This window comes from Mesocricetus auratus, unplaced genomic scaffold (genome assembly GCF_017639785.1).
Source record: "Mesocricetus auratus isolate SY011 unplaced genomic scaffold, BCM_Maur_2.0 Super-Scaffold_100691, whole genome shotgun sequence".
In the NCBI taxonomy this organism is placed as follows: domain Eukaryota; kingdom Metazoa; phylum Chordata; class Mammalia; order Rodentia; family Cricetidae; genus Mesocricetus; species Mesocricetus auratus.
In genome coordinates, this window is record NW_024429267.1 from 10,552,912 (window position 1) to 10,571,835 (window position 18,924).

The 18,924-nt window shown below is 37.3% G+C and overlaps 1 protein-coding gene across 1 annotated transcript in view; it reads left to right on the forward strand.

The window, feature by feature from the left end:
* The window catches only part of Adam10 (ADAM metallopeptidase domain 10), a 103,683-nt gene that overhangs the window by 14,592 nt on the left and 70,167 nt on the right, over nucleotides 1-18,924 (forward strand). The window contains exon 2 of the mRNA XM_005075467.4: nucleotides 8,394-8,544. Within this exon, the coding sequence (XP_005075524.1) occupies nucleotides 8,394-8,544 (151 nt within the window). The remainder of the gene's footprint in view (nucleotides 1-8,393; nucleotides 8,545-18,924) is intronic.

Sequence of the window (18,924 nt, forward strand, 5' to 3'; positions counted from 1 at the left end):
CTTAGGTAGTGTGTGCCGTATATCATTCTAAACACTTTATACACATATACTTATAGTCCATATGATGTCACTTTGGGTATTGGTACTGGTGTCTTACACCCTTTTCAAATGGGAAAACTGAGACATAGTGAAGTAGGTACTTCGTACAGTGGTGAAAGCTGCATGGATTTTCGCATGGTTTTGACTGTTGAGATACTTTTGAACCTTGCTGGGTTTGGCACATTTTCAACTTTTGGAGTTCCAAATTTCTTTCTTCTTTCTAGGCATGTAAAGAAAGCTACTATTATGGTAGCTATAGGCACCTGTAATTAGAATTATTCCTGGAGACGTAGGTGCTGAACTGAGCAGAAATGCTTTACTTGATGAAGTTTTGACATTACTGTACACCTTTTGGAACATTTTCTCCTAATTGCTTTTAGGTTAGTTTCTGGCATTAGAAGGACTGAGGGTGTAGCTCAGTGGTGATGTGCTTGCCCCAGCACACATAAGGTTAAAGTCCCCAGCACCACAAACAAAACTGTCATTAGAAAGGCAGCACTTTTAATTATGGTGCATGCTGCTTGCTTCTGTGAGTTACTTGAGAATAAAGGTGGAGAGGTTTGTAACTGGCTTTGCTTGTTTTGTTTGTTTTTTCAAGACAAGATTTTTCTGTGTAGCTCAGGCTGTCTTGGAACTCTGTCTGCACCAGGTTGGCCTGGAACTCAGAGATGTGCCTGCCTCTGCCCCCAGAGAGTTGGGATTAAAGGTGTGCATCACCACTGCCTGACTAGGGTTTGTTACTGTTTTAAAGTGTGGAATTTTACTCTAAGTAGATAATATTGTATGCAAAGTTTAGAGATTGAATAAAATCACATTGGAAAATACTTGAGTATTTATGGGAACAGTTTTCCTGAGGATTTACAAGATGATTTGTAAGAAATACAAAATCCTGGATTTCTATTTGAGTGTGGTGCTGCTTTGCCTGGTTCATGGTTTCTCTTGATTAGATTGATATTATAGGAAAGATAATATTGTTAGTCCCAAGGCATCTATAGACTGATAGACCCTGAGCTGGAAGAAGAGCAGGTGATAAGAATCAGAACTAGGTGACAGGAATCAGGCCAGGAATTGGAGTAGACAGTTGGCACATTGGCATTGGGGAAATCAAGAGAGCTATGCCAAGGAGGGCTGGGTGCAAAATGCTATGCTCTGTTTAGATAGAAACAGGCGAGTATTTAACATGTATCTGTGAGACCTGATGACAACTTGTATTCTGTCTTTACCTTTTGAGTTCCTGACCAGTTGCTAAAGTATAAGAACAAAGCTCATTTGAGTCAGTTCAGACTCTGCATGTGGAAACAGGCAATTCTGTGTGTCTGACTGAGGTAAATGGTGCAAGGGTTGGAGGTTGGTCCAAGTTCCTGTTGAGTAAACCATGCTAGTTTTAATTACTAGATGTGGAAATCAAGGGTATACATGTATTTTTGATCTATAAAAAGCACATTCCATTCCTCTTATGTATTTTATTATATGTGGGTTTAAAAATATATCTTAAAGGTAGATGTTAGTTTTGAAGGCCATGTCACTGATGTTTTTTCATTTTGGTTTTTGTAGTCACACCAGCATCATGAATGTTGCCTGACTTTATGAAGATAATAAAACTGTTGTAGGTTATCTTGAGCTCAATTGATACCTTACTTCCCTCCCTCATATTGCTCCTATTTGCTCCTTATCTCCTAAACCACCAGTTTCTTTAATAGTGCCTAGTAGTTTTTAATTAGTAGATACATTTGGTGGGTCAAATAGAAAAGTTCAGAGCAGTGCATAGCCTGGTAAATAGCAAGTGCTCAATAAATTTTAATTGTCATTACATTCAGCTTATAAGTACTATTATTGTGATGCTTAATCTTGATTATCATCTTGATGCTTACATTAGTAGTCTGGAGAGGATTAGCTGGATGTATGGGGGTGGTACTCCCTGTTCTGAGTATGGGAGGTACTACCATTTAGTAGGTTGAGGCCTGGGTGAAATAAAAGGTAAATAAGAAGGAAACATTCTCTCTGATGTAATAAGTCATTCTCTGTACGGTAGCTCCCAAATAATGACATGGAGACTTATTAATTATGAAAGCTTGGCCTATAGCTTAGGCTTCTTCTTTTTTTTTTTTTTTTCTTTTGGTTTTTCAAGACAGGGTTTCTCTATATTGCTTTGGAGGCTGTCCTGGAACTTGCTCTGTAGACCAGACTGGCCTCAAATGCTTAGGTTTCTTCTAACTAGCTCTTATAACTTAAATTAACCCATTTATACTAATCTACATTCTATCACATGGTGTTACTTCTCTTCCATTTGCACCTCCTGTTTCCTCTCCTTGTCTCCTAGTATCTCCCATTCCTGGATTCCTTCTCTTCTTTTTTCTCCCCAGAAATCCTGCTTATACCTGCTGCCTAGATATTGACGTTGTTCAGCTCTTTATTAAATGTATCTTCACGTGGTGTACAAATGTCCCATAACATTCTGTTTCCTGACTGTTGATGTGAGCTGCTTTGTTTTGCCACACTGTCTCTGTCATGGTAGGCCCAAACCTCTGAAATTGTGTTAGAATAAGTGTTTTCTCCTTTAAGTTGTCTCAAGTTTTCTTTGTTTTGTAACCATGATATAAAGTTAACAAGCTTGTTTTAGCTTTTATTTTACTTACCTATTTTTAAATCAAGTGCTAGTTTATAAATTTATTTTAAATTACATTTATTTTTTTTGGTGGGGGTGGTATGGGGGCATGAGCCTGCCATGGTGTGTATTGAGGTCAGAGGATAACATTTGAGAGTTGTTTTTCTTTTTCTACCCTATGGGCTCTAGGGATTGAACTCAAGCCACCAGGTTTGGTAGCAAGTAGCTTTACATACTTAGTCATCATTCCTGTCACAATTAAACATTTCATAAAGCAAAAAGCTACCTAATAGGAATTGTCTCTCTCACATAGAGTAAACTGTCAGTATTCATTAAAAACAAAACAAAAATTCTGCAATTAAAGTACTTAAATAAAATGACCCTTTGTAGTTTGGGATTTTAATTTTCCTTAAGATATAAAATGTGAAGCTCTAAAATTTTTTGTGTGTTTTCTAGCCAGATTTTCATGTGAATTTTAAAAGACAAGACTTTTTAAAAATAGAAATGGGAGGAAAGCATTAGCATGATTTTATGAATATGTGATGAACTAAAGGTAGTCTTACTAAAGTTGAGGGAAAAGTAAAAATGCCCTTGGTTCTTGTTTGGTGAATGGTTTGGGCTAATCCTACTTAGTATAGTATAGTAAGCTAAAAACAAATAAGGATATAGTAGATGAGGGATAGAAACATGAGAGATAGAAACAATGCCAAGAAAGAAAATAAATATTTTCAGAAGTTTTCGTGCATAATCATGGAGTTTATAAGTTCTCTCCAAAGGGTCTCAAGACACATAAAACCAGCAAGAGACAAATAAATGGAGAATCTGGATGATTTAGATGTATTGGGGGGAGTTCTATATTAGAGGAATTGGCTTGTGGTTATGGAGGCTGAGAAGGCTCACGTTAGGCTAGCACAGAGAGAAAAGGAGAAAATGATTTGGTGATGTTCACTCACGTTGATTGGGTCACTTGTTGTCTTCCACACTCACATCCCTGACTCACATGGCAGTCTCTTAGACACATCCAGAAATAGCACTTTGGCAGCTCTCTGGGTTATTTTTTTTAATTAAAAGAAAAAAATGTTTATCTTATGTGTATATGAGTATTTGCCTGCATGTTTGTCTGTGTACCACACAGGTGCCTGGAAACAAGGAGGGGTAATAATAGGAGGTTATAGGGCCAAGATAAATAGGTGTTTTAAAGGCATGCCCCCAGTGACTGACTTCTTTAAAATAGGGCCCACCTTTTATAGCTCCATCTCCTTCTAGTAGTCTCCTCAACATTTCAAATCTGACTGTAGCTGAGAGTGTTGATTATAGAGCCCTGATGATCTCATAGTATCTGGAGATGCCCACAAACACAGGCTCTTCACTGATCTTTTGGATGTTTCTTAATCCAGTTGAGGCAACATTCAAGATTATCTACCACACTGTGTTATTTGGAGTGCCAGGAGAAGTGGGGTGCTCCAGAATCTGCCCTGTTAACAATTCGCAGGGTGTACCTATGCTCTAGTCCTTGAAACAATTTGAATAATGAAGTCTCTTGTGATAGTAAAGTACAAAACCTATGTATGGAAATGTATTTATTTTCGTAGGATTAAGGCAGCCACAGAAATGTATTTCTAGTCTCACTGCTGAGTTAATGAGTTTATGTTGCTAGGTGTTTGGTGCTTGACTCTCTGAGTTCAAGGCCAACCTGATCTACAAAATGAGTTCCGGATCAGGCAGGGCCACACAGTTAGACCCTGTCACAAACAAACAACCCCCACAAAACCCCTATCAGCAAAAATCAAACAAAAACAAAACAGTAAAAAAAAAGTTAATGTATTTATTTGATTATATGGTAAACAGGTTTTCCAAATTTTTATTTTTAGCTGTTGGTCTTGAATGCAGAGACAGATCTAACAGTGTTCTAAGAAGTCCTTGTTTATGAGCAGAGGACCATAGAGTTGTTCTTTTGTTGAAAATGACCTGGTTAGATTCTTAACTGATACTTTTTCTTGAAATTTTCGTATCAATATTCTCTTTATACATGGAATTGATATACTTGATCTTTTATTTTTGCCTATTTCTTGCTCTGTCTTATTCAAAATGGAGATATTTAGGAACAACTGATTATTAAAAGATAGGCTAATAATTTATTGGAAATGATTAGAATGGTGATATTATTTAAATTTTTGAGAGAACAAATTGGAATATTTTGAGTCATCTCTGATTTGTGTTTGTTTTTTAATTCTGTACTTTTTTATTATGAATACTTAAAAACAAAAATTTTATTTCTTTATGTGTATGGGTATTTTGCCTGCATGTGTGTCTGTGTATCATGTGCATGTCTGTGTGTATCATGTGCATGTCTGGTGTCCTTGGAGGCCAGAAGATGGTATTGGATTCCCTGGAACTGGAGTTACAGATTTAGCTGCCATGTGGGTCTTGAGAACTCAAGTCCTCTGAAAGAGCAGTGAACCCTCTTAATGGCTGAGCCATCTCCCTAGCCCCCTGTTACTGTTTTTCTGCCTGAAAAATGTCTTCTAACATTTTTAGTAGTACGATTCTGGTATTAAGTTAGAAGCTTTGATATACAAACAAACCTTGGTTTTGACCTCCAAGACCCTTCATTTAACTGGTTATAGGATCTTGGGCTGGAAGTTGGGAGAGCTTTAAACATAGATGCCTAGATGCCTACTTTATGATTGTATACAGAGTTGTTCCTTCATTCTAACCTGCGTGTCTCTGTGTGGCACTTGTCTTTTCTTCTGTTTTTTGTTTTGTTTTTTTTTTTGTGCTTTCTTGCCACAATTCATTTTAACATTTTGACCTCTAGTTTTCAACCATTAGCCTATGATTTGCCTTTATCTAGATTTCTTTTACATGTGTTCTTTTTGGCTTAGTGTTGACTTAAGAGTTATATATACATTTTTTATCCCCCTCTATATTATTTGTTTTCCTGTTTAGTGTGTGTGTGGGGGGGTGTTCGAGACATGTTGTTTTTTTTTCTCTGTAACCCTGGCTATCTTGGAACTCACTCTGCAGACCAGGTTGACCTCTCAGAGATTTGACTGCCACTGTTTGCTAAGTATAGGGATCAAAGGTGTTTGTCACCACTGCCCAGCTTTGTCGGACTTATTTTTAATAGCTGCTTTTACAACCTCATCTGCAATCTTCATCATCTCTAATAATCTGTTACTAAGATCTTATTTTTGTCTTAGTTATGGGAGAACATACATACACACATGTATATTATATTCATGGTAATTGTTGGATAAAGAACATTCTGATTATTATATTTGGAGGTGTTTGATTGTATCATATCTTTAAACACATTCAGACTTTTCTGGCAGTTAAGCTACTTGGAATTAGTTAAATCCAATTTGGTATTTAAATTTAGAAGACTATTTAAAATTAGTTAAGATAGATCTAGAACAGCTGTTAGTCTATGACTACTTGTACCCCACTATTAAGGAGTTACTAACCTGAGAGTTATACCCAGTGCTTCACATACTTTTAGGACTTCCTTCTCTTGGTGATAAAAATGAATACTTATCAGACCTGTGTTAGATAGGCTTTGTCTGGGCATAGTAGTATATACCTTTAATCTCAGCATTCAGGAGACAGAGGCAGGCAGATCTGTTTGAGTTTGAGGTTAGCCTAGTCTATATATTGAGTTTCTGGACAGGTAAGGCTACAGAGAGATAGCCTATCTCAAAACAACACAAAACGCCAAAAAATAATTATCCTTCTTTCAGGTGGTTCTTATTTTCTGTGGTGGGATAATTTATTCTTCATATTCAGATCATTATTCACCAAACACTCCAGGTATTATAGCTCTCTTCCTCCTGACAACTTTGTCCCACAGGTCTTAAATGCTTGACCTCACTGAACTCAACTGTCTAGGTTGCTTCTTGGAAGTTGTTGACATTTGGAATAGAACTCACCTCATTTGTTGCTTTGTCCATTTTCTTATTATTAGAGTAGTTTCTTAATTTACTTTGTTTTTTATTTCGTCCTAGTCGGAACTGGATATTGACTTTGAAATTTCCTTCCTTCCTTCCTTCCTTCCTTCCTTCCTTCCTTCCTTCCTTCCTTCTTTCCTTCCTTCCTTCCTTTTTTCTTTCCTTCCTTCCTTCCTTGGAGTCACTTAGTGTAAGTTATGGATATTGTGCCATTTAACCCCCAAAATACTTCAAAAAACTTGTCTTTTGAAAACTCAAGACCTTTTGTTATGTAACCACATATTGTATTAAAGAGAAGTAGCATGAATCCCTCAATGTCATCAAAGACTGATTCTGATTTATTCCAAATTATTTTTATACATTTGTTTCTGTCTTAGTTGGGTTGGTTTTTCCTCTTTTAATCTTTGGTGGTTTTGCTGTAATGTGATTATGCAAGGTTATATTTAAGTGTACGTGTAACATTTGTCAGGAGAGATTTTATTCTGGGTTATAAAAGAAATTTCAGTGTATTTGAAAGGATGCCATACAACCCATATTCTTTGGCTATATAAGAATTAAGCTGTATAAGAAGTCAGTAACATAAATAGGTCCTGGGATGTACTGAGTGGTATTGTTTGCCTAGTATGTGTGAAGCTCTGGGCTTGATCCCCCAGCACCACAAAAACAACAAATCAAATGATCAAAATATAGTTGAAAACTATTCAATATTTGGAAACTAAATAATAGTACTTAAAATACCATGTGGATCAAAGAATAAATTAGAAAGAATGAGGAGTGAAAATAGAAGTGGAATATAACAGGATTTGTGAGTTACGTCTGAGGCAGTACTGAGAGGACATTTATAGTACTGAATACATAAAGTTCATCCAGGACTAGCTGCTGCTGCTTTTTCTTCCCCCTCTTCTTTTTTAAATCTACTTACTGTTGTTGTTTGAGACATGGCCTCACCATGCAGTTCTGGCTGTCCTGGTGCTTGTTTTGTAGACCAGGCTGGCTTTTAACTCATAGAGATCCACCTGTCTCTTCCTCCTGAGTGCTAGGATTAAAGTTTTATACTACCATGTACTATAAAATGAAATTGTAGTTAAAATGTTTCCACAAAACAATTTTAGGCCAAGATGATTTCATTGGTTAGTTTTGACAAAACTTGAAGGGGGAAATGATACTGATTTTCTTTTAGTTTGTCTAGAAAATTGAAGGCATACTATTTTTCCACTCATCTTTTACTCAGATAATAGATACTGAGTGAAACAGGTGACACAATTGGCTTCTATGGTGATAGTTTTTACCAGCAAAAATTTGATTGATGTGAATTTGTTCAATCTGATAAAGCATATCTAAGACAAACCTACAGCAAAGTTGAAAGCTTTTTTGTGTGATTAATGCCACTCTTAAAATAAGTTGTTTTTTGTTTTGTTTTTGTTTTTTTGTTTTGGTTATTTTGAGACAGGGTTTTCTCTTCATAGTCCTGGCTGTCTTAGAACTCAGTTTGTAGACTAGGCTGACCTCAAACTCATAAAGATCCATCTATCCCTGCCTTCCCCCCCTCCCCCAAGTGCTGGGATTGAAAGTGTGTGCTACCAGGTCTGGCAAATGTCACCCTTGTAATAATTTTAAAAGTTTATGAGAATAAAGTTAGTGGGAAATTGAGTCATCATAGTAGTTAGGATTAATGAGACAGTTGGTATTTATGTATTCAATAGATATTTGAAAATAATGGATGGTTTAGGACTAATTAAAATTAGAAGAGGCCTTCAAGATGATACTAATTCAGTCTGTTACCTGTTTGCTTGTCTTTATAGGTCAGTATGGAAATCCTCTAAATAAATATATTAGACATTATGAAGGATTATCTTACAATGTGGATTCATTACACCAAAAACACCAGCGTGCCAAACGAGCAGTCTCACATGAGGACCAGTTTTTACTTCTAGATTTCCATGCCCATGGAAGGTGAGTAAATTTATTGCTGACAGTGTCTGAAGTTTTTTGATTTAGTCTGCTAAAGGAAGGAACTTTGTTTTCCTAATGGAAAGTTTCCCATTTGAAAATTCATCCTCCACTGGAATTTTGTATGTACATTTAAAAATATTGTTTTTTAAAATGGATTGCCCTATTATATATTTAAGTCATTTGTAAATATTTTTGAATTGTATATGTGAGGCTTAGTCTTGGACACCTGTAAACGATGAACGGTAGGTAACAGGAAGTTAGGAGGCTGCAGAAAATGTGAGGATTCATAGACAGGTTAGACATACTTTGTTCACTAGTATACAAGTGGCTAGGTAAGTACTCAGGCAGTAATTGGTTCATGGGGGACACACTTGCAGGCATACACTCTGTCCTGGCACATAGGCCACATAGAAGTAGGGACAGTGGCAGACACACAGGCAGTCTGGTAAAAGAGAAGGCATTTACCTGTGATCTTAAGGCCATATAATTACACAAAAGTGACACTCTGCTAGGAATAGTTATATAACAGATGACATAAGTGTTTACTTTTGGGGTTCTTGGATATCTGGTGTCAGCCATTTTGTGCCAGCTTGAAGCCCCTCAGATGCTGGGTGTCAGCTATGCTTTAGTTAACTCAATCCAGATACCCATATGAGCAACATGTTATCTAAACATAAGCTAGCCCTTATGGCCCCCTGTTCCCTACAATGAGTCAGATTTGATAATAGAACGATGTATCATTTAAAAAAAGATCTTGTGTCTGTCTTTCCACTTTCTGTGTTTGTGTTTAATGTATCTTTTCTGGTACCAACAGACAAAGTAGTTAATTGTTTGCTATTAAATAAGTTACTTAATCTTTTATTAACTCAATTTTATTAGTTCTGTAATAACAGCCAGTAGACAGATTACCTGCTATACTGTTCAGTTCTCAAACAGAATTATGAAGGGATACAGAAAGGTAAAGATAAGAGAGAAAGAGAAAATTAATTATTAAATGATTATTCTATTCTCAGTGTTTTACTTGCATTTTCTTGAAAAGTTATTGTTATGTGTATATGGGTGTATACATGACATGGTGCACATGCAGTGGTCAGAAGACAACTTTGTAGCAGTTTCCTTCCACCTTTGTGTGGGGTTCAGGCATCAGGTTGTCAGTCTTCCACAGAAATTGCCTTTATATTCTTAGTTATTTAAATGCCCTTCACATGTATTTCTGTAACACTGTTTAGTCGTGTGTGTGTGTGTGTGTGTATATCAGTGTGTCTGTGGTAAACACTCTGACAAAAAGCAACTTAAGAAAGGAAAGGGTTGTTTTAGCTTACAGTCTATCTCTGAGGGAAGTCAGGGCAGGGAGGCCTGCTTGATATTCTACACACCCTTACCTCCAACCTGGGAACTCACTTCATAGCCTAAGAAGTACACTGGAACTATGGAGGATGCTGCTTTCTAGGTGGCTTGTAGGCTGGCTTACACTCAGCTGCCTTTCTTAGATAGTTCAGGAACACCTGCCTAGGGGTGATATCACCACAGTGTGGGTCATCTTATATCGTTTAATAATCTAGATAGTTCCCTGCAGACATACCCAAGACCAATTTCATTTAGCCATTTCCTTAATTGAGTCTCTCCTCTGAGGTGTTTTCAGTTGTGGCAAGTTGATAATTAGAAATAATCAACATGCCTGGCAGTGATGGCTCCCACTTTTAATCCCAGCACTCGGGAGGCAGAGACAGGCAGATCTCTGTAAGTTGGAGACCAGCCTGGTCTACAAGAGCTAGTTCCAGGACAGCCTACAAAGCCATAGAGAAACCCTGTCTTGAAAAGCAAGACAAAATAAATAATAATAATAATAAACAACGCACACTCAGATAAAGAAAATATAAGGAAGCATAGGCTCAGGGAAGTTAAATAACTTCCACAGCATAGATTTTAACCAGACCTAGATAATGAAAACTTTCACCCTCCTCCCCGCTTTGTGCTCTTGGTCAGGCACTCTATATTGCTTGCTGTAAATTATACTTTAAACTTGCTGTTCTGGTGTAACCTTGAGTGAAACCTGTACTTAATTCCTAGTAGATTTCCAACCTTCAAACCTTCTCATTGATGTTATTAAGTATATGGCTACAATGTATGTAACTTCCCTAAATGCCACCGTATCCTTTTGCGGTGCTAGGTATAGGACCAAGAGACTTGCAGCTGCTGACAAATACTCTAAAAGCCCCTAAATGTTTCCTTTTTCATGTCAGCTTATATGCTTTGAAGCTTTCCATTAGCAAGTTTTAGACAGATTTTTAAGTTTGCCTTTGAACTTTTTCTGTAAATTAGTCACTGCTTATTAGTCTAAGATAGCTTCAAGTGTCTTTTTCAGCCAGAATGGTCTTCTGAATACCTGAGGTGCATATATAGTTTGTTCTTTGTGGAATTTATTTTGCATTCTGATTATCTTTTAATGTGTAATTCAGCCTATCTCTTAGACATCCTTTTCAATTCTTTTGAATTTTTAAATTCTTCACTGTTTCATTGACATTTGATTTGTACTCTCGTCCTTTCCATGTATTTCTTGCCTGTTTTTCTTTTTAAAAATTATTTTATGTATATGAATATTTGGTCTGTTTGTTTATGCACCATGTGTATGCCTGGTACCCAGGGAGGCCAGACCTGGGCATCAAATCCCCTGGAACTGGAGTTGCAAGTGTTTATGAACTGCTGTGTGGGTGCTAGGAATTGATCTGGGTTCTGTGCAAGAGCAGCCATTGCTCTTACCCACTGAGCTGTTTCTTCAGCTTATTTTCTATATATGTGTTGTTTTTATCTTCACAGCCAAGCACCTTGTTATTTAATATTATTTAGTGTATTACACATATGATCTACATGATTTGGAAAGATGTTAATAGATTAATCAAAAGATTAACTTGAAGATGTCTCTTTACTTGAAAAAATTTAGGGCTAGCAGTTAACCGCCCTAAATAAATTTTTATGACTCTTAGTTTTAGACATTATTAAAATTATCCATTCTTTATTAGCACCATCAAATAATAATGTCATTAGCCCTTTTAACTTTGGTAACCTCTCAAAATAAACTTAATTACTGTTGTATTCCTCACTAGCAAAAGATGTGAATTCAGTTAGCTGCCTTTGGTTTGGATGTCACATTGTTGTGTAGGTAGATTTTTATTAGATAAATTACCTATTTTATTTTTGACAAACCAAATTCTTAGTTCTTTTGTGTATATGAGTGAGAAAGAGTTATGTATGAGTACCATGCAGGTATGTAGTCATCCAAAAAATGATTTGATTTCTGGTTAAAGGTAACCTCATTTAAGCACTGGATTATAGAAACATAAACATGGGCTAATAGGAACAATAAGGTGTGCAGAAGTCATTGTGAAGAAGAAAAATAATATGGTGGTTTAGAGATACAATACTGTAGAAACTTACAGTGGGAGAACTTCTTATTGAGGTGATAATTTGATGTTACTTTTCCCTTTCTTTGAAGTAGGAAATACAAAGTGAAGTTGTGTAAGAAATTATGTATTTCTTACTAGATATATTTCCTCTGTTTTGTAAGAAATACTAAAACTGGGTGTGATGGTTCATGACTAATCCATCCCCAGTACTTGAGAGGTTCAGGCAGGAGGATCTCATGTTCTAGAATAATGTATTCTTCAAAACAAAACAAAACCAAATTGGATATGTATTATGTATCTATGTACAGATTTTGGGGATAAAAATATTGTGTTTAATTTTTACAAATGATCTCTTATATATTTGTTAGTGAATACATGATATTGAAGACTTTGGGATACAGTTAACTGTAGCCACATCTGTCAAATGTGCCAGTCATAGTCATTGTGGCTAGATTATTTACCTATTTTTTCAATCTTTAGAAAAATATCAGTAACAGCTGGGTATTGGTGGTGCACACATTTAATCCCAGCACTGGGGTGGGGGGGGCAGGGGCAGGTGGATCTCTGTGAGTTTGGGCCAGCCTGGTCTACAGAGCTAGTTCCAGGAGAGTCTCCAAAACAATACAGAGAAACCCTGTCTCTAAAAACCACAACCAAAAAAAAAAAAAAAAATCAGTAAGAGTTTGTCTCATTCACAAAATAGGGCCTAGTCCCTCAGAACCAGATATGTTTACTTAAGTTAATTATGAAACATGTTGAATATAGTACAATTAGCATTGTGATTAAACAATTATGACATAAATTTCGAAAAGTATCCTCTCCTGTGTTTAAGTATTAAAGTCCTTTTTTATTTCTTTTATAACTAAGCATATGAACAAACTTTTAGCTTTGCTTAATATTAAGGATTTTTATTTTTATTTTTTACTTTTGCTTTTTTTCCGGGCCAGGCTTAGGCATGTTGGTGCACTCCTTTAATTCCAGGGCTCAGGAGGCAGAGGTAGGTGGGACTCTGTGAGTTTTAGGCCAGTCTACATAATGCATTCTAGGACAGCCAGGCTATGAAGAGAGACCTATCTCAAAAAACCAATCCGAAATAAAACTGTGTGTGTGTGTTTCAAGCCTAAGGTTTTTTCCATCCATTTTCTTTTAAGGCATGGTCTCATATATGCTAGGCTGGTTTTGGTTGAACTTGCTATGTAGCTAAGGACGACCTCAAACTTTTGATTCTCTTGCCTGCGTCTGTCCATTGTTGGGATTACAGGAGTACACCACCACACCTGATTTATGCAGTGTTGGGGCTTGAACCCAGGGCTTTGTGCATTCTAGGCAAGTACTCTACCAACTGAGGTATATACCCAACCCACATCTTTGTTTTTTTGAGACAGGGTCTCACTCTGCATCTCGGGGTGGCCTACAATTGATGATGCAGAACAAGCTGGTCTTGCCCTTGTGGCAATTCTCCTTCTTTAACCTCCAGAGTTCAAGAATTATAGACATTAGCTACACTGCCTGGTTTCCAAGCCCAAAGTTCTATAAAAAACTATTTTCTCTTGAAATAAGGTTAAAAATTTGTAGAAAGTTTTGTTTGTGTCAGTACTATAGTTGTTGAAGAAAGGTATTTAAAAAGAATATATCAAATGGGTACTAAGGAAAAATACATTCCAAAAGGTAATTTGCTTAGAAGTAATAAATTTTCTGGATTTCTGAAATGGCTTCGTTCGGACAAGTGGGATTGCTTACTTAGTGCTGCATTTATATCAGTTATTCCTTTTTCCTTACTTGATTACCTTTTTTTTTTTTTAATTGTGTTCACATGTGTATGTCTTCCCTTGTGAACTTGAGATGCAGAGCCTGAGTCTTACTTAGGTTTTTATATAGATAATGGTCATAGTGAGGGAAAAAAGGGAGGGAGGGAGAGAAAGAAGAAGGAAGGAGAGAATACATAAATATTCAGAATATATAGAAAGGCCAGATGTATCATATTATAAGACATAGAGTTTTTAATAATAATTTCAGATAATTGGTGTTTCTCACCTTGTCTTCATGTAATAGTGTATAATGTATGAGGAACTGTTTTCCTGCGTTCCTTTTAAATACTAGCCAATGACATGTTGCATCCTGCTATAACTGTTATACATTCCTGCCTTAACTATCATGTATCCATGGCTTGACTACCATGCATTTCAGGCTTCTAGAATACCAATGTGCTATAATCTCCTAAGGAATTTAGTTGATGTGGTCTTTGTAAAATGCAAATTTAACCTGCAGTTCTGCATTCTGTGATATTTCTGTAGGTTAGTTTGGGCTTTGTTTCTGTCATACCTTCCTCCAGTCATACCACCAATAATGCTGCTCCCTATGAGCCTATGGGTCATTTTCATTCATACCACCACAGAAGGTAAGAGAACAGAAAACTCTTAATGGAACTGGTTCTTTCTTACCACCTTTATGTACACTTTGGAGATCAAAGTCAGTTTTTTTTAGTAAGACTTGTGTTTTAAGACCCCTTACCTGTTGAACCATCTTACCATTTTTTTCTTTTGAAACAAGATCCATAGCACAGCTGACCTTGAATTAATGGCAGTCCTTCTGCCTCTGCATCCTGAGTGATGTTTTAAGTTTCACTTATAAATAGCTCAGACTACTGTGGAACTCACTATGTAGCAGCTTGTCTGGAACTTGAACAAGTGCAATGTTCTTCAGTCTTGTAAGGGCTGTGCTTCTTTTGTGGTGCACACGTGTGTAGATGTACATTCATTGTATGAGCAGGTTCACCTCTTTGAGGCATGTCACTCACTGGTCTAGAACTTGCCAAGTAGGCTAAACTGGTTGATCAAGGAGCCCAGATACCTCCAGTTATTTAAGTCTTTGTGATGTGTCTTTTATTAAAGTTACTCCCGAGTACTTTAAAAAATACTTATAAATAGAAAAGAGAACATCTGTCTTTGGGTTATAGCATTTGTGCTGTTGACCAGCTGAGAGAGAATTAAAACTGCATGATGTTGAGAAAGGCGAGAAGATTTTTGTTTAGAAGTGTGCCCAGTGCCACACTGTGGAAAAGGGAGGCAAGCATAAGACTGGACTAAATCTCCATGGTTTTGTTTGGGAGGAAGACAGGTCAGGCTGCTGGATTCTCTTACACAGGTATCAACAAGAGCAAAGACATCACCTGGGGCGAGGTTACCTTGAGGGAGTATTTAGAGTATATCGTAAAGTAGATCCCTTAAACAAAAGAGATGATCTTCCCTGGAATTAAGAGGGAGAAAGGCAGGTCTGACAAATGGGGAACCTGCATAAGACCAAACTAGACTCCCATAATACAGGTGACAATGGCATGACTGGGACAATATATGAGGCCACTGGCAGTGGGTCCAAGACCTAACACTAATGCACAAACTGACTTAGTGGAGCCCATTCTATATGGAGAGATACCTTGCCCAGCCTAGACACAGGGGGATAGGGGTGGAGAGGTGCCTTGGTCCTGCCTCAACTAGATGATGGGACAGACTTAGTAGACTTCCCAGGGGAGGCCTTACCCTCTCCATGGAGCAGATGGGAGGAGTGGGACGGGGGAGTGGAAGGAGTGGGAGGAAAGGAGGAAGGGGGAGCTGGGATTAGAAGGTGAAAAATAAATTAATAAAAAAATGAACAAGAAAAGGGAGAAAGGGCAGACCTAATAGCTTATGTTAAAAAGGCAATGCCACTCTGCCTTATTTAATGTGTACTATAATTTAATGCACACATCAGATTATAAATGACTAACAATGTTTATGGTAAACAGTCCAGATTTAAGTAAAATTGACTTGTATGTAGTAAAGTGGTTATGATCTTTTTAAAAATACAATTCTAGTTACATAAATACTATCACTGATCTCCCTTTCTCAAGTTAAGATTGAACTTAGTAATGTTCTACTTTCCACAAAGATAGGGATGTCACCTCAAACCTGTTAAATGGTTTTATACTCTGATTTATATAATTGAGCATTTGAGTACGTTTAAACACTGAGGAAATTCTATCACTGTCTCAGAAACAAGACTTATGTTTCAGTTTGTGTTCATTGGCATGCTACAGGCATGCTACAGGCAATAGTTAAACATCATGAAGCAACTGTCTATTTTTGACAATGCTGATTTAATTATAATTCCCTTTGTAAAGGATGCTGCCTTTTACCATTGAAAGGCATGTACTGTGGTTTATGTACAACGTAAGTAAAGAGTATTTGACACTTAAAAAAATACTATTGTAGTTGAGCATGGTGTGAATTCCGTATTACTTGGGAGGCAGAGGCAGTTAGATCTCTTGATTTTAAGGTAGCCAGGGCTATATAGTGAGACCTTGTCTAATAAAACAAAACAAAACAAAACCAAACCCCTATTAAAAAAAAAAAACAGCCAGCGGTGGTGGCGCACGCCTTTAATCCCAGCACTGGGAGGTGGGGGGGGCAGAGGCAGGCGGATCTCTGTGAGTTCGAGGCCAGCCTGATCTACAGAGCGAGTTCCAGGACAGCCTCCAAAACAGTACAGAGAAACCCTGTCTCGAAAAACAAAAACAAAAACCCCAAACAAACAAACAAACAAACAAAAACTAAAGACAAAAATGGGGCTGGAGAGATGGCTCAGAGGTTAAGAGCACTGACTGCTCTTTCAGGGGTCCTGAGTTCGATTCCCAGCAACCACATGGTGGCTCACAACCATCTACAATTCAATCTGTGCCCTCTTCTGGCATGTAGGCAGAACAGTGTATATGTAATAAATAAATCTTAAAAAAAAATAGACAAACTCTCTTTTTCTCCTCTCTCTCAATGGGATTTCATTGAATTTGATCTTTTATATATTTGTTGCTAGAGACAAAAACATGCTGGTGGGATTTGTTTTGGTCTTGGTATGCTAGTCCTGTGTCCTGTGACTCTGTTAAGTTCACTATTTCTGTTAGTGTCCAATAGATTCATTAGGATTGTCTACGTAGCTGATTTTTATGTCATCTACAACTAAAGGCATGCTTATTTCTTTGTTTATACACTGAGTTTATTTTAGTGTTGAAGAGAGTTGGTGAGTGCAAGTGTGATTTTATTCCTATCATAGGGGTGGAATGATGCTAAAATATATTGGTGATATTTTGTTAGGTTAAGGAAGTTCTGATTTGACTTTATTTGTTAAAAGTTTTTATCTAGAGTGAGTGCTGAAACTTTCAGTTGCTTTTTCTGCATGTAATGAAATGATTGTGTGGTTTTTCTCCCCTTTAAATACAGTGGATTATATTGATTTTATACTATAAAACTACCATATTTTAATAAACTAAATTGATCATGTAATACTATTATTATTATTTGAAATATTTTTTGTTGTTGTTGTGGTTTTTTTGAGAAAGGGTTTCTCTGTGTAACAGCCCTGGCTGTCTTGGAACTCACTTAGTAGACCAGGCTGTCCATGAACTCACAGAGATCCACCTGCTTCTGCCTCCCGAGGGCTGGGATTAAATGCATGGGCCATCACCATCTGGTGAAATACTATTTTTATTAAGGTACTTTTCTGGTTGCTATGAGAAAATACCTGATAAGAAATATCTTAAGGGATGAAGAGTTTCTCTGGGTTATGGTTTGATGGCACAGTCCATCATGACAGGGAAGACACAGCAGCAGGAGTAGCTCACAACAAGTGATAGCAGGAGCACCAGGCTGCTTGCTTGCACCTCTACAGACCAGGTAGCAGAGAGGTGGCCAGAACCTGGGCTGGATTGCAAACCTTAAGGCCTGGCCCTCAATGACTGAGCCCTACAACCCAAAGATTCTACAACCCCCCAAAACAGTAACCCCACCAGAGAAGCTGGGAGTGGGAGGCACATTTCTCATTCAAACCACATGATTGGTTTTTATATTGCCATTTCCTTCTTGTCCTTTCTCTTATAGTGTGTTTTCTCCTAATTATAGTATAAAGTGTTCCATCTAATTCAATGGTTCTCAATCTGTGGGTCTCAACCCCTTTGGGAGAGTGAAATGGCCTTTTCACAGGGAGTCACATATCTGATATCCTGCATATCAGATATTTACATTACGATTTATAACAGTAGCAAAATTAAAGTTATAAAGTAGAAATGAAATAATTTTATGGTTGTGGGTCACCACAACATGTGTATTTCAAGGGTCATAGCATTAGGAAGGTTGAGAACCATTGCTCTAATTCTTGAACATGGGTTATAATACATATATAGAAAAAATTTCATCTTCTAGTTTTATCTCATTCTCCCTCCCTTTATTTTTCACTCTCTGTTCTTTTTGTCTTTCTTCCTTCCTCAGTCCTTCCTCTGCCCCTCTTTTGTCCTCTTACATAGTTTATGATTTTTACAGTTTGGAGGCAGGGGCACAGGCATTTCTCTATATAGCCTAAGTCTGAGTGTTATATAGCCACCATGTGTTATTATTTCTTCTCATTCACCACCCTCACCTCCACACCTATTTCTTCCTCTGCCTCCCTTCCCCTCCCCCCACAAACCTCAAGACAGGGTTTCCCTGTGTAACTTTGGAGCCTGGAACTTGCTCTGTAAGACCAGACTGGCCTTCAACTCACAGAGTTCTGCCTGTCTTCCTTCCAAGTGCTGGGATTAAAGGTGTGCACCACCACTGCCCAGCTCCTCCTCCTCTTATCCCTATTCTTCTTCTTACATTATTTTGTGTTTTGGGGTGTTTTGTTTGTATACCATATTCATGCAATGCCCTCAGACCTGAAGAGGAGGACCTGTTGGGACTGGAGTTACAGATGGTTGTGAGCTGCCATGTAGGTGTTAGGGATTGAACCTAGGTCTTCTGGAAGGGCAGCCAGTGCTCTTAACCATTAAGCCATTACTTTTAATTTCTTTTATACCCTCCAATACATTTGACATACAATCCTGCACTATGTCTCTCACATAGAAATTTTCTTTTTTCTTTTTTCTTTTTACATAGAAATTTTCTTTGTGAAATGTAGGGGGTTACATATATGT